Raw genomic sequence first — 16691 nt, 5'->3', positions numbered from 1 at the left:
CGTATTGTACTCTTCCACCCCCTCCTCCTCCTCCTCCTCTTCTTCCTAGTAGAACGTCCCTCTTCCCCACATTCCAAAAGACATTGGTTCAAGTTTCAGTATATCAAATATTTGGGGATAATTCCAGTTCATTGTCAACTTTGTATTCTCCCTTTTTTTCATAAGAATGCCTTTTACTTATGCTGTGAAAGTCTTATAAAGCCATCATGCTACACTGATATATTCTGCATTCGTAGTTTTCTCTTCTCTTTATCGCCCTGTCCCTCCCATTTTTTCTCTTTTCATCCATTCCACAACAAATATTGGAAAAATACGCATTTTCAAACAAAATAAAGAATCAGTGTGGCATAAAGTAAAAATTATTGGTCTCACTTTCCTCCATTTCCTCCATATTTGATTTCCCTCCCCTCTCCTCCCCACTCGCGTCCCCATCAGCTTTTGCCCCTTTCTCCCAACAGTCCCTCCCCTCCCTCCATCACTTCCCCCCTTTGCCTCAGTACCTCTATCATGACAAATATTACCTCTCGTTACTATACCAATCTTGGTACATTCAATTATGATAAGTAAATGAGTTATTTTCATAGTTTAAGGTAATGTTCTCCCTCCCTCCCTCCCTCCCTCCAAATCATTTCTCTCTCTATTATTAAACCATGAACACTTTTCTCTCTCTCTCTCTCTCTCTCTCTCTCTCTCTCTCTCTCTCTCTCTCTCTCTCTCTCTCTCTCTCTTCTAAACACCTTCACCACCTCCTTCACCGCTACCTACAGTCCTTCCTTCCATCTTATTGCACTAAACCAACGTTCCTTTACAGCTTTCCTTCAGAAACTCTGCAAAGATGTCAAGTAAACGCCTAAAGTATCTATGCGTAAGTAAATGAATATTCCATCCGTGTGTGATGTTCCCTCCCTCCCGACTCCCCAAAACCACCTCCCAGCTCGGCATTATACCCTCCCTTCCTCCCTCCCTCCCTCCAAGTAGATCCCCCACCGCCCTCATTGCCTGGACAAAATAAGGGTCAAAATAGGATGTTTTTGCAAGCCTGAACGAGAACAAGTTGATCATAGTGTAGTCTATTTTTTTTTACTATAATTAGGTACCCAGTTGTACATAATCATAGTATCGTGTTGACCTATATTTTTTTCTCTCTTTCTTATGAGTATTGTTGTTGTTATCAATGATCCTACAGGACAGCTGGCTTGCTTCTTGTGGAGCTGACTACAGTTTTTGTCTTGAGAAATTTTCCATATATATTAGAAAGCATGTCCCCTGCTCGCTCACTCCTTGTCTCTTTATTCTCCCTCCCTTCCCTCCATTTGCGCGCCATCCCCACCCACCTCTCTCTCTCCCTCAAAGAGTAACGCGACAAAAACCAAGTTCTTAGATTGCCTACCCTAAAGGTTAAGCACCGCCGCACCCCAAGGCCCATCAATCAGGGGTCGAGAGGTGGAGATGGAAACAATTGATTGGTTGAGCTGCTACGGTCGGACCAATGGCAGCGCGAGGCTCCTAAGGAAATATTGAGGTCCATCAGTGAATATTCTTTGAAACACTGAGACAGAAGATTAAAAGCAACAAGATGCTCACATGGTTTTGATTCCTGAGCATTGGCTTCGCAGCACTAAAAAACATAAAAGAGAAATTAAAGATAAAATGATAACTTGCATGAATGATAAAGAATGATCTAGGCCACTATATTATGTGGCTATTGTTTCCAGTAATTCAATACCAATATTATTTTCATTTTGATGCTTTAAGCTCCTGATAATGCAAACTGTAAACTACTCATATTCATATTATTCATATTATCATTATTATTATTATTATTATTATTATTATTATTATCATTATTATTATCATTATTATCATCATCATTATTATTATTATTACTATTATTATCAACATCATTGCTTACTCTATTTTTTTTCTTTTGGGGGGGGACCTAATGAATTAAGTAGAATATGATAGTATGTGAGTGTATTTCCCCGTTAACTAAACATATATTTCAAACCTTTCCATTATACATAGAGTGTAAGTAAGCCTAGAATTTTTTCTTTTTTTTACGGTAAAGCCTATAGCGCCCGTAGGCACACTTGAAGAGTGTATGGGAAGCGCTGTTCAGCTTCCGCCCATTAGTGGCGCAGGCAATTTTATTTATAGTGGTACCCATATTAGGGCCCTTATCACCCCCAAAGCTCATCTTGGGTGTAACCACCTAAAACCTGGGTATCATGGTGACATGTAGGTAACTTTAAACCACTCAACAAATGGCAAAGTGTTTAAGGCTGTACGTGGTGGGATTTGAACCTACGCGTGGACGTCTGCCCGCTCACCACCTTATCCACTACCCCACCGCCTCCCTAATTCAGCCAGTCAGACGATCGGTAACAAGGCCCCACTTCAAGTCATCAGTCAGTCAGTCAGTCAGTCCGCCCTGAACGGCATCATCTACTAACTGCTGTCTGTAGGCACATTGGTTAAGTTCTCTATCGTCTCAATAAAAGAAAAACATCTTGATTATCTGTAAGTGTGTTTTTCCTTTCCATTCCTTCTATATCTTGGCCCAAAGGAAAATGTAATAAAGACATAAGAAGTGTTAGAAATGCAAATATCATGAGCTTGCAATTATGCATCCTGATCAGCCTTCCCTTCTTTATCGTTTTATTCCTTTCCTTAGCTTTCTTCCTATCCCTTCCACATCAACAAAAACATTCAGCAAATATTTTTTTTCGAATCGTAGGTAACTTTCTTGCTCCAAGGAAAATTAAGCTTACACATAACGAATGACGTTCCTACCTTGCTTCCTGGTGTGAGTTCCCCTGTTCCCCACGCTTGAAACAGCGCCACGGTGGAGAGTACAAAGATTTCACCGCCACTCAAATGATCCACCATTCTGAGAAGTGAAAACCACGAGTACTGTAAACATTTATATTATTGATTACTGTAAGCATCTAGCAACTTAGCCATCCATTCATATGGAACACAGATGTATCCTGGCTAAAGACAATACAAGAATAAATAGAAAATAAATAAATAAATAAGGATTATCGTACGACTACTAAGGTACTAATAATACTAGTTAAAAAGATATCAATAATATTCTAAAATAAACTATATATTCGCTGAAATACAGTTATACTTTATTGTATACGGAAATGCATCAATAATAAACAACATAAGAGGTAAGCATAAAAATAATTTGAACATAAAATTAAATAAGACCACAAAAAAGATACCTAGGCTACTGAAGTATAGAAAACTTGAACTTTGCTGACATAGTTACTATGAATAACAAAATACTCTCATCGACAATAAATACCATAGACAAATACATGGATACCAAGCAAAGAAAAGAGCTCGGTAACATAAAGAAACCTGTGTTTGAGCAGCTTGAACTCACCGCTTGAATAAACACGTATTGAGTCGCTTCATTACCTAAAACTAGAACTTACATGAAACCTATTGATGTAAAACTGTGGATGAAGAGTTATTCCTTGATAATTTGGTTATCAATGATAGCATTTTCAGGAAATATTGACGACACTGTTAAAAGGAGATTAACTCGTAGCTCCAATATTCCGCCTTCACATGAGGGTATTCTTAAAGTCGTACCAAGCGCATTTTTTAGTTAAAATGTATCCAATCTGCTACGTTCGTACTAAAATTGGCAACACTCTCTTCTTGATCCTGAGTAGGTCTCATATGTATGATGATTACACTTTTTAATTACAGAAGGTGCACTAAGACTTGACCAAGCATGTGTTTGGCTGCTGCCGGTTAAGTGAATTGATTTGCTAGATGTTTCTGCTTATGACACACCGTAACTATTCGTCAAGTGACGCAAAAACAAAGCAAGAAAAGTTTTTTTTTCTTGAACAGATTTGTACATAAACATCAACATTTGTGAATCAAGGTTCGACTGTACTTTTACGACATGAGCATGTTATATTAATGTGGTTAACATGCACATTCAGTTGAACAAAGTCTACTCAGCATAAAGTCACCTTAATGGCCTGGAAAAGCAGTCTCTCCTCCTTCAAAACATTAACGCATAATTTTCCATTATCTAAACTAAGTCTAGCTATTTAGCAAGATCAGCTTCCTTACTGATTTAGAAATAAATCTGCCTTTTTTTTTCAAGTGACTATTAACCAGTAACTAAAATGAGGAGAAAGAAGTCTCCAGATAAGGCAAGCCTCTATCTTCAACACCTGCCCCACCCACACACACACACAGCACACTTTTAAAGTAAGATTGGATAAGTAGATATGGAGACGGGGCCACACGAGCATAAAGCCCAGGCCCAGTAAAACTACAACTAGGTAAATACACACAGGCATATGAGTGTTCTTAGTTCTCTGGGAGCCAAATGTAGTTTCAACACTAGATAAGTTTTCTTGTTTTTGCCAAAAAAATTAACTGCTTCAACTTGCAGAGTATGTTGTGTATTTTAATCTTGTAATGGCAGAGTGTGGCACAACTGGAGAGAGAGAGAGAGAGAGAGAGAGAGAGAGAGAGAGAGAGAGAGAGAGAGAGAGAGAGAGAGAGATACTTCCTACTCTTTAATTAATTTTGATGGTGTAAGTGAAATATTTTTATTTGAATACCATTTCCAACATGCAATATCTAACTGAAGTTACTATGTACAAGGTTTACGGATACAGAAAACAAGCAGAAGAGGGAGACACTGTTCATTTGCTTTCTTTGACACAGCCTTTCTTTTCCTCCCCTGACTGATATAAGGAGACAGAAAAAGTTACATTACAAAAAATCATTAAAGACTATGGAATGAAACTTACATAAATTTTCAGACTCTACCTCATGTAGATGTACAACAATGCAGTCTAGTGGAAAAATGTAAAAAGTTAAGACAGAATGATGATGTTCAAATACCAACCACAACACTAGGAGTTCTGCACACAGTAGGCATACAGTGTATGGTCTGTGAGCACAAAGAGAATGCTGGGTGTGGCATACAGACCCAGCACCTCAGAGTGGCTCTTGAGGGAGATCACCAGCTGGCGGGACACTTTGTGGAGGCGGCGGCCTGACTTCCTGTTCCGCAGCTCCCCCTGCAGCACCTCAGGCTGGAAGAACATGTACACGTGACTCCGCACTTCTGCCACAGCCACATACGACAGATCTGTAGGTTGGTGACTGTTTAGCAATACTTGATAACACACACACATGGCTTATTGGTCATCAACACGTGGTTATACGGAAGCATATTTGATATGCTGTTGTAAGACAGATATAAGCTCAAATCCACATCCTTCTGTACTACACACACACACACACACACACACACACACTTTTGAGCTGGATGATCATTAAGAAGTCCTTCATTGCACACAGGCTCATTCTACATTTCATTATAAGACAAGCATGAGCCACAGTCCACAAATTCCTTCTGTTCTACACACAAAAGACTCATCATAACCTTGTGCTCCACATGTAAACTTGGCAGTGGTCTTGGAGGCCCTCACGAAGCCAAAGGCATGATAGGTGGCCAGGTGGTCAAACTGGACTTCCCTCTTTGGCTGCCACAATACACCATCCACGTCATGCCTGATGCAGAAAGCTGGCACACTCACCTCATCCACCTGTGAGGACACCATGGAACAAATGAAAAGAATGAATGAAAAATGGAAAGAAATTAATGATTAAAGAGAAAAATACCTGAATGAATGTAAAATGTGAGGAAAGTAAAGAACAATTTGAAATATAAATGAAAAATGGAAAGAAATTAGCAATAGAAAAAACATAAGACAGAAATACAGAGTAATGTTATGAGACAAATATAACACAATATAAATTCCATACCAAAGCAAAGACTTGCCTACCAAACACTAAGAAACACTGACACAGATTATTGTGACATACAAGGCAAATCATAACATCAGACAAAACCCAGACTAAAACACCAACAAGAAGTACACAGTTTATCATAAGAAAATTCACCTGCATATTGAAGAGGTGTTGAGTGGCTCCCAGCTGGCCATAGTTGGTCAGCTGGTGGGAGGAGCCATCCAACCGAATGAGAAGTAGGTCCTCAGCCGCCGTGTCACAGTCCTCAAGCTGCTCAGGGTCATATGCCGGCTTGTCTAGGTTTGGGTCAGGGTTCTGAGGAGAAGTGAAAGGGGTGAGCTTCCACAATATCATAAATAAATTATTGAGTGGCAGTAAATTCAAGGAGGCAGATAACACACCAGTTTGTCTGAGGTGAGATGGGCAAGGTTCTGGTTTATTTCCTCCAGCATGGCTGGGTCAAGCACTTCTTCCCCCCACATGTCATCCTCAGAGAAAAGGGACTGCCACCTCTCCCCCTTGATGGCCTTTGGCAGCACCAACTCAAGCTTTTCATCACCTGCAAGTTAAAACACATCATATGCTTTCATTGTTTTCTCCCTGAACTTCATATATGAAAGCACAAGTTGTTAAATCATGTTCTAAATAAATATTTGGCTTGTAGTTACATTATGGAAAAGCAATGATGAATATTGTAAACTTTCTTTATACCTATGGTTATCTATATATCTTTCTACAAAAAAAAAATTCAAAATTCCTTGACTTGTATAAACAATATCAGTAATTTGTAAAAACTTCATGTGTCAAAAGATGAAACATTTTCTGGAATAAATGTTTAAGGGTATGAAAGATTAGACATTCAATGCATCAAATCCACGACACACACACAAACACACACACAGTAATGGGGAAGACTGGCTGGGTGACCAGCAGACTACCGAGGTGAATTACACACACACACACACACACACACACACACACACACACACACACACACACACACACACACACACACACACACACACACACACACACACAGTTAAGTTAGATCCATAGTTAGGTTAAGCATTTCATTTCATTGTTTTAATGTCCCCCCCATGTACATTTTCAGTGTAATTTTTTTTACATTGCCAAATTAATAACCCGTATATTATTATTATTATTATTATTATTACACACACACACACACACACACACACCAATGGTCCACGTTGCCAAGTCTGCTTTGATGGGGTGCAGGAAGTGTGCCTGGAGGGATGGTGTGTCCTTAATGCATAAATCCAACTCATTCACAGTGATTTTAACCTGCATCTCATCCTTGGTGGCTGACCCTACCTTCAGCCAAACAGTGACATCCTCTGAGAATGAAACAATTACATGAAATTACAATGAAGTTAATGAGAACATAGGAAAAAAAACTACAATACTAATTGATCAACATCTCATCACTTGTGAAAAGGAGAGTAAACAAAGAAAAACACCATGAGGACAATATACATTCTCTCACCATCATTCTGCTGAAAGGTAAACTTTGGTTGTTCTTTGGATGACTTTTCTGGTTGAGGATTTGGCTTGGTGACAGGCTTCACTGAATCACCCACAAAGAAATAGTTGGAATGGCACAGCAGCAGGAGGCCAGTTCCTTCACTGTCCACAGCACAGTACTCCAGCACACCTCGGCCAGCTACCATCCTACTGCAGCTAACCTCCCATCCTGATTCTGAGAGGATATTGTTCATGAGAAGCCTTAACGTACATTTAAATTAAAGGTGCTAAGAAAGTTTGGCAAGCAAGCCTAAGATCATCTGATGAGAACAAATGCAGAGGAGTATGTTCCACAAGAATTCATGGAAATGAAAGTACAAGGCATACAAACAAAAGAATGATCAAAGATCAGCTGGAGGGAGTGTGTTGATGAAGACATAAGACAAAAGATCAGATGAAACAATATCTTAAGATAAAAAATATCTGCAAAAGGTTCGTGAGAAACAGTGACTCTGAACAGAAATTAAGCTGGGAGGAGGATCGAAAGGGCCATAAGTACAGTCCCGTGGTGACATCCTAGAAGTTCAAATTTGATCATGGCTTGTGTGGATGTGTGTAAAATGCATTTATCTAATTTCTTGTCACTGGATGGACACAAAAGCCACACCTTTCTCAGTAAGAACAAGCCACCGGATGAGGTGCACTGTGGTGTCTGTTTTGGAGCAAAAAGCCTCATCTGCTACCACAAGATCTGGATCCTCGTGGAGTTTGCTTGGTGATGTGATGGAGACAAGGAGACAGTGTAGCTCCCTGTTGTCACCCTTCACCCCTGCATAGGCAAGCACACCGTGGTCACTCTTTGTTTCAAAATTTGTCTGTAATACAAAATGAAGCATCACTACAGAGTATTCAATGCTATTGCTAAACAGATAAAGCAATTTACCTCCAGGATAAGAAAATTTTGAAGTCTCTGTCTACATTTATATTTCCTTGATGTATACTTGGCAACATTTTTCCTAAAGATTTTCATCCACAATGAGAGAGAATGTCATACCACCCAGCTGCGTGTGCTGGTGCGGTCATCAGTCTTCAGAACAGTCAGCTTCCCTCGGCCATCTGACACCACGGCCAGGTCAGAGGTTGGAAACTTGAGGCTTGATGGATAGTGATAGTCTTCCTCCCCTTCAGCTTCACCAACCTCTGCCAGCCACGTTACCTCTCCTGCACTCAGTCTTGATTCCTGAAGGCATGACCAGGATGTAAAGAATCAAACTGTTTGACTATTAAGTACAGTAAAGGAGAAAAAATTATGATAGTGTTTTCTTTAATATAGCGTATACCAGGATGAATACAGGCCACTTTTTACATTCTTTATTATAAAATCTACACAATTCAGCCAAATCAATTGAAAATTTGTATGAAGGTATCTTACAATGTAATACATATTCCCTGAAAGAAAATAACTTTGATTATCATTATAGAAGTTATTAACATAAATAAGTGGCCTACTCTATGCCTAAGTCCTGGGGTGAATGGGGCCACCCTTTACGGTGAATTGGGCCATTCTTTGGGCCACTAGAGTTTTAATGTTTTTTTCAGTATCTTTTATGTATTTTACTTTTTTTTTTCTTTTCTCTCTCTCTCTCTCTCTCTCTCTCTAGAACAGTGGTCCCGAAACTGGGGGAAATTTGAAGCTACCAGGGGGGAAATAATTACACTACCTACTAACTAAAAAAATCTCAGATGGATTTTCTCATGTCTGAGAGAGAGAGAGAGAGAGAGAGAGAGAGAGAGAGAGAGAGAGAGAGAGAGAGAGAGAGAGAGAGAGAGAGAGAGAGAGAGAGAGAGAGAGAGAGAGAGACGCCTGTTGTAGATGGGTGGCGCCATATCTACCAGTCAATTCATGTTCAAACATGAGCTCTAAAGGGAGGGCTCTTTCCCTCATACACATGAAGGGGGAAATCTGGATGGTTGAAGTGGGTGCAGGGGGAAATGACAAAGAAGTTTGGGAACTACTGCTCTAGAATATGTTTTTGGATTTTTTATAGTTCTGATAGGCAACATCCACACCTTGAATCAGATAAGGTGTTGTACCCACAAGCTTTATGGGTCCAAAAACACATATTTCACATCAACAGAGTCATCAACATCATCCCTTTTCAGCCTGTCATATGTGTCATTTGGTTTTCTTTCCAAAAACTTCATTTTCAAGAACTCTTTGCCACACATAATCACACGCCCAATATATGCTTTTCCATAATCCACCCCATAGTAGCCATTTTCTTCTATTTCTCTCCTTTTTTGTATTCTACTGTACTTCTGAGCATTAAACATTGCAACACCTTCAATTTCTTCATCTTTGTCCGAGTCCTCTATATTGCTGATTGAAGAATGACCACTGTTCAATAGCTCAGCATTTTTTCCTCTGTTGAACTGGGCTCCTTTAGTGGAGTGCTGTTGTGGAATCTCTTCCTTGATGTCCTTTCTTCTGGTGCTTTCCTTTTCTTTTCTACAGTCTCTTCTTCAAACTTTTCCAGAAAGTCATCAACATCTTCCGCAGATGAAACTACTTTTTTCCTTTTCTTGTGGTTCTGTTTCTTGTTTTTCTTCTACTTTCTTCTTTTCAAGCATCATCTTTTCTTTCTCTTCGACTGCTTCTAAGAACTCATTGTGCATTATGACATGACTATCGACATCTATTTTTCTTCTTGCCATTGTCTGCATTGTACCACTAATGGTTGGGTAGGGCTTTCTGAAAACATCTACCATTATCTGCTCAAAAGAGGTTGAAGGAAAAATCATCTCTCTGGGAGGACTGACCTTTTTTGGAGTCGCTGGTTTGTGGACTGGCTCTGAAGATGTCTGGACACTTTTGCATAATTTATACAGATCTGGGTTGAATATTTTCACTGGATAAACACTGCAGTCAGGTGGATACAAAGCAGTCTTTTTAAAGGCCATTTTTACATTTGGAACACTGAAACATTCATCCCAAACCTTGTCCACCAAATCTACAAATTCCCCTTTGATAATTTTCTGAACATAGTTTGCTGCTTGTCATTTGGCAATAATGACATCCCACCTCGTCTTCAAAGGCTTAAAACAGCAAACATCAAGAGGTTGCAGTACATCAGTGGTGTGAGGAGGAAGTTTAATGATGGTTATAACTAAATATAAAAAAAAAAAAAAATATTAGGAAGCTTTAATTTAGCAAAAACATAATGAAAGTGTGGTGGCCCGATACATCCCGGTATACGAAATACACCAGGGTGAATCAGGCCACTCATTGAAGTGCCTATAGCTCTAAAACTAAAAAGGAATTTTTAAATTCTGATTAAAACATGCAAAAGAACAGAGAATTATCTATATGACCTGTAATTTTTATAAAAATTCAATAAAATTTTGTGTACTTTCAGGAGAAATTGAACAAAAGGGGGCCGCCGTGGTACAGTGGAACCATGTGTGCTTTGGGATCCGCGGGGTCTCCAAGCGCACGGGTTCGAATCCTGTCCACGGTCCGAGTGTAGGTTGGGCTTCCTTACTCGGGGCAACGGTTTCCTAGCAGGTGGGTTTTGAGATAGGAGGTACCCAAAAAAAGTACCCCTTTAGCCCATAAATTCCCATGAAAAGCCCACATGGTATAAATAAAAAATAAAAATAAAAAAAGTTTTTTTTCAGATACAAAAATTTCGCAACTTTGAAAAACATACTTTTTGGGGGGACGCCCTTGGAACCATAAGTTTTCGGTTAGGACCAAATACTTTTTTTTCAAGGTTGTGTAGATACTGAAGTGAGCTTTCAAGCCCAGTATTCACTTTTTTCAATTTTCAAATTTCCCATAAATTTTTGATGAGAGGCCCAATTCACCCCAGCTGGCAGGGAGGGAACCAGTTCACCCTGGTCTATGCTACACATCACAAATACATTATTATGATCATTAGAGTGACTATTAAATTAAATCATTTTCATTAAGCATTAAAAACTAGTGTTATTTTTTTTCTCCTTTTGCACATAAATTCCAGTGAAAAGCAAACATTGTATTAAAAATTTAAAAGACAAGCTTTTATGATTATTATCTTATGTTGTAGCATTTCAGTACAGCTCTGGAGGAGAGACACACTGGTGAAATCCCATGACTAGGAAAACAGCAAGAGGATAAGAAGAAGAATGTTAGTGCAGTGCTCACCTCTGAGTAGCTGCACCTAACCAGGTGGCCTTTGGTGTTGAAGAAGTACACAGTGAGGGGGTGGAATGGGTCTTGGAACAGGTGGTTATGAAGCGCCTGCAGTCTGGTGTGCAGGTAACATGTCGATTGACAGACCTTGTGCTGCACGCCTGAGTGAAGAAAGAATTAAATTACTCCTCGTCATAGTAAAGATTAGTCTCTAAATTATGCAAAGGCTTACAGAAACTAAATAATGAACTAGATGAAGGATTAAGAATAGCACTCACACTGCAAGAGGAGCAGAACATTCAAGGAAAATTACTTTGCATGATCATACAAACTTCCATTTAAAATACCAAACCCTGTCTCTGCTATTAGCTAAGATATTCTCAAAGCTAATAAGAAAACTGATCTGTCAGTAGTTCAAAAACTGATTGCTTGGATTAGTTTTAGTATGTTGAACTGCCTCTGTAAATACAGCTGGGTTGTTTGACACAGCAAATTATCTTCCCCTCCCAAATGCCCCAGTTTCCTACCACTCACAAGAAATGAATGGTTTGGGATAGGACATGGATACCACCCTATTCTACACTAACATAGCAACTAATAGATGCAAATCAGGGCAGGAATACACCCCTCCCAAACAAACGCACACACTGCTGGAGAATGGGATAGACGAACAAGAGGGTGTATGGACATAATGCACCTGACCGAATGCACCACCAACCTAATCTGAATGCACCAAATGTCAAGTCTGAATGCACCAGACCAAATGCACTACCACCCTAGTTTGAATGCTGTTACACAATTAAAAAGTATTCATTATCAGTTATTGTTTCCCAGCTGTTATGGTGGCTAGAAGATCATTGATGACATTTTAAATAAAATGTTTGTTGCCAGAATGTAGCAATAAATAAAGAGAAAATATCACACAGCAAGTCTTTGTCATTCTATATTACTACAGTACTGTATCTTTTTTACAGTTAAAAAGTACAACCATCATATCCAAGTTTGAATACTGTCATTCAAGTGAGGCTCTTAATGAAAAGTGTTGATTACAAGTTACTGGTGCACAGTAAGAGACTTAATCTATTCCATGGTCTGCTGATTCGCCACATTTCCTCAGGTACTCAGATGTAATAATGTCATGGTTTTCATAATCTGTCCACAGTGGAGGCTGGATTTAGAATAATGAAACTCAAACAAAACAACAAGGCATGGAATACCAAATATATATTGTCCAAGTGTATGCAAACAACAGTTAGCTATGGTACCATGATGGTACTTTCATTCTTGTTATCATTGTATCTAGAGATGTACCGATGCATCGGTATCAGTATCGGCCCATTTTTTGGGTATCGGTATTGGTATCGGTATCGGCTTATTTTGTGCCAATACTTCCGATACCTAAAAGAAATTTACTACTTAATGATATATTCGATATAAGATATTGATGATACCAAATTAACCCCTAGCCGGCGGCAGTGGACATTGGCTGTCTCCTAAAATGTGAATCGTCTATATATAGCTTCTGCCGCCTACTGGTGTGCAGCATAAATTTAGTTACACCGCATTTTGTTACGTTTTGACAGCATCTTTATATAGACTCTACCGCAATTTCGCGCCGTGTTTACAAGTTTCTCAAATCAAACTTTAGGCTTTAAAGTGAAATTTCTTTATATGTTTACTAGAATAATGGAGTCACTCACACCCACATTAAAAAATGTGTCCAGGACTTGTGACCTGGATGTGGTTTCCCTCCACCCTCCCAATTTTTTTTGTTTTTGTTTTTGCTTTTTCAGTTATGTGATGGTTTCCTCTCTTACTAACTCATCATCTAAATCATGCGCTAGAATCAGCTGTAAATCCTCATCAGTGATTCTCCTCCTTGTAGGAAGCATGGTTGTGCCTAAAATTCCCAAATATGTCCAAGAAATAATACTATATTGGTGGAATGACAGGCAGACAGGAGCACTCCACCCTGCCTGAAAGCTGGGAACAGAGTGTGGTATGAGTGTGAGAAGTCACGTACACCAAGGCCACTCTTGACTTGCCAGTTATCATTTTTGTGGCTCGGGGGCACTCACACGTGGCCGTCTATATATAGTCGATGCTTAGAAATACAAGGGATAAATTTTGGAGACGAGTCTATATATAGTCACCCCGCAAATTTTTGATACAATCAGGACCGTCTATATATAGTTCCACCGCCGGCTAAGGGTTAATATAATACGGCGTATTAAGTTTCCATGGTGATTACCGTATGTCATAGAATACTGTTTTCTGTGGTAATAAGCCACAGCCTCTAAATTGGACGTGTATGAAACGCGTATAGGCTGAACTCCGGCATCCTGTCACACGGTCGGTCATGAGTCACCACGCATTCTCACTGTCTCTCAGTCAGACGCTGCTCCTCCACCCACACAAAGTTCACACAGGTGAAAAGCTTATGTTTTTTAACTATAATCTAAGAATGTCAAACTTCAGATATTGAGAATCCAACAAAATGATTTGGTGTGTATATATATATATATATATATATATATATATATATATATATATATATATATATATATATATATATATATATATAGTTAGGCACTTTGCATTATTGTAAATAACATCATATTCTTATTTGATTTATGATTAACAGTGCTAGTGCTAGCCTTTTCCAAGATATCATACTGGAATAGGTGGAAGCTCGAATTATATATGTATATTCATTTTAATGCATGCTTAATTTTTTAGTTACTTGTGTTAACCTAAGGATGTAAAAATTCCATAACTAAGAAAGTAACGATTCTGTTTTGTAATCATGTGCATTGTGTACAATTTGTTGCATATCAATTATTTAAGATCATAGCAATACACTAGAAATTTAGAATAAACTAAACTTTTTTCTATTTAATTGAAAAGATTAGATGAAAGCCCATTTTTCTGAATTAGTCTACTAATGTCTAATGAATTAATATCAAAGGAAGTCAGTTTTAATTAAACAGAAACATACACAACAAAATGAGTTTCTTTTGCTAATATTTCTGTCTGTTTTACAATTTTAATAATTTAAAAAAAAATTTTTATCGCCAAAATATCGTCAATAAAATCAATAATGAAAATGCAGAAGACCAAATGGTCGCTAAAGGAGTAAGAAGTAAGAATTTAAAATAACTGACAAGAATCAGAAGACTGAGAAGATATTAATTACAATTACTGAGTAATTTACCTTTGCAAATAGCTTCAAAAAGCTTCTAGAATTGCTCCTATTTCACAAACGTTCTCAGAAGGACTCACAGCATCCCCCAAAATAAAGCCTCCCATCTGATAACGTTCGCCGTCCACCAACTCATCCTGGTGCAGTATTCACTATAAGTAGTAGTATCGGTATCAGTCAAATTAGGTGGTATCGGTATCGGAATCAGCCAAAATTTTGGTATCGGTACATCTCTGATTGTATCATTTTAAAAAATGCTGTTTTATATACCAGAGTTCCAAGTTCAGGCATGTAGTGTGATAGCTGCAATGCTTGGCAGCACAGAACTTGTACCTCTGGTATGTAAAACAGCACTTTTTTTAAATACAATGATAACAAGATATTATCTCCTTCACAAACTATACATGGAAAGTGAATCCAATCCTTAGGTCTTATTGTATTCATTATAAATGGTTTGAAGGCTTGGAGTTGTCTTCTCTGTACTCCCAGAATTGTGACTGACTTAAGGCATTGTGTTGATACTGTCGAAAGTTCTCCTAAACTACTGGTAAACACACTACCTTTAAACAGGCAGTTAGGCCTATTGTTTCAGTTGAGACTGTGGAAACAAGTTGTTCTTTATAAACAGTTCCTAAACAAGCAGTTATAGGAGCTAAAATGTAAAATATCAACTGGCATTAGGTTGGTGCATTAGGACCATAAAGAATGGTGCATTCAGACTGAAAGTGGTGCATTAGAACCAGGCATGTGGTACATTGGAACCTTACAAGTGGTGCATTCAGACCATAAACCAAGAAGAGGACAGTCCAAGACCATAAAAAGTCAGAGCTTGAGGAATATTAAAAAGTTAAGCTTTCCACACAGGACAGTGAAAAACTGGAATGGAGAGAAGAGATTGTAGCAGCAGAAAGTGTGCACAAATTTAAGGAAAAGATGGATATATGTAGATAAGGAGACAGGTCACTATGAACCCTGTTCAAACTTTGTAATATACAACTAGGTAAATACACACTGCTCCCGATAATCTACCGTCAGAGGCTGGGCGTGAGTAGACTGTTAGTTCGCTGTCACTGGATAGCTTGTACCCCTCGAAGTCAGGATCGAAGAGTTCCCGGTGAGGCTTGAGTCTGATGCTCTGGGGCACTGCTTTCGCCATCTCTAAGGTATCAGTTCTCGGATGATGGAAATATGGAGAATATGTGGCAGAACAATGAGAATATGCACGCCACTTTTATCCCTCCCCGTGCTGCCTGACGCACACCAGACCCCTCAACTGTAAACAAATTGACGTCAGCACAGATCCACGAAATACGAGCCCAAGGGAATCTATCTCTTTAAACACTTTAAACACTTTATTATATCTACCTGTATACAAGTATACACTGGCAGAAGGCCCATATTAAGCATAGCTTTTTGGGCAAGATCTTAATAACTAACAAAGTGTGCAAAAAAACATAAAATAAAGTAAGAACTAAAAATAATTAAACTAAGAAGTGGGGAGAGTGTAATTACAAGGAAATATTGCACAAGAACTATACTATAAGTTATACTAAACTATGAGATCACAAATACGATTTGCTATAATATACTCTGTACATACATATGAGAATACTATTTAGGAACTAACATAATGAGATAATACAAAAAGAAACAGCAACAGCTAGCAGCAAAAGAAATCATAAAAAAAAAGAAAATAATATAGATCCTGATGGTAACACAAATAGTGAGGATAACTAAATAATGACAGTAAAACAATAAAGATTATAGTAGTAATAATAATGGCAATGACAATGACAAAGATAATAGTAATAGTTCTAATAACATATACAATAATAATAATACTATTTATAATAAAATAATAATAATAAAAACAATAGTAATAAAATGTGACACTAGACATAGCAAAACAAGGATATCAGTATTAGGAGAATTTGTGATGGATTTACATATAGCAAAATTATGAATTGTTGTCAGTACATAGATAAGAACATTTGTTTCAGTTTATTTTTGAAAGTTGATACACTG

At 38.3% G+C, this 16691-nt stretch overlaps 2 protein-coding genes across 4 annotated transcripts in view; one reads left to right on the top strand and one right to left on the bottom strand.

Moving 5' to 3' along the window:
* The window catches only part of LOC123508543 (myosin light chain 1), an 8647-nt gene extending 6803 nt beyond the window's left edge, over window positions 1-1844 (top strand). Inside the window, exon 5 of the mRNA XM_045262284.1 lies at window positions 812-1844. Coding sequence (XP_045118219.1) covers window positions 812-846 — 35 coding nt within the window. The 3' untranslated portion in view covers window positions 847-1844. The remainder of the gene's footprint in view (window positions 1-811) is intronic.
* LOC123508541 (nudC domain-containing protein 1-like) overlaps window positions 1-15964 on the bottom strand; it is a 20148-nt gene extending 4184 nt beyond the window's left edge. The window contains exons 1-11 of one of the 3 annotated variants that reach the window (XR_006675957.1): window positions 15696-15964; window positions 11477-11625; window positions 8345-8530; window positions 7958-8165; window positions 7313-7525; window positions 7005-7163; window positions 6207-6364; window positions 5959-6120; window positions 5438-5600; window positions 4895-5140; window positions 2794-2890 (exon numbers count right to left, since the gene is read on the bottom strand). Coding sequence is in view for 2 of the 3 variants with exons in the window: in XM_045262282.1 (XP_045118217.1) it covers window positions 4902-5140; window positions 5438-5600; window positions 5959-6120; window positions 6207-6364; window positions 7005-7163; window positions 7313-7525; window positions 7958-8165; window positions 8345-8530; window positions 11477-11625; window positions 15696-15822 (1764 nt within the window). In the remaining variant the exon portion in view is untranslated. Of the gene's footprint in view, window positions 1-2361; window positions 2891-4673; window positions 5141-5437; window positions 5601-5958; window positions 6121-6206; window positions 6365-7004; window positions 7164-7312; window positions 7526-7957; window positions 8166-8344; window positions 8531-11476; window positions 11626-15695 lie in introns of those variants that run through there. The other 2 variants (XM_045262282.1, XM_045262281.1) reach the window with 2 other exon arrangements.
* Between the last annotated feature and the right edge of the window lie 727 nt (window positions 15965-16691).

Source organism: Portunus trituberculatus, chromosome 25, assembly GCF_017591435.1.
Source record: "Portunus trituberculatus isolate SZX2019 chromosome 25, ASM1759143v1, whole genome shotgun sequence".
Lineage (NCBI taxonomy): Eukaryota > Metazoa > Arthropoda > Malacostraca > Decapoda > Portunidae > Portunus > Portunus trituberculatus.
This window is presented reverse-complemented; position numbering and strand designations above follow the sequence as displayed.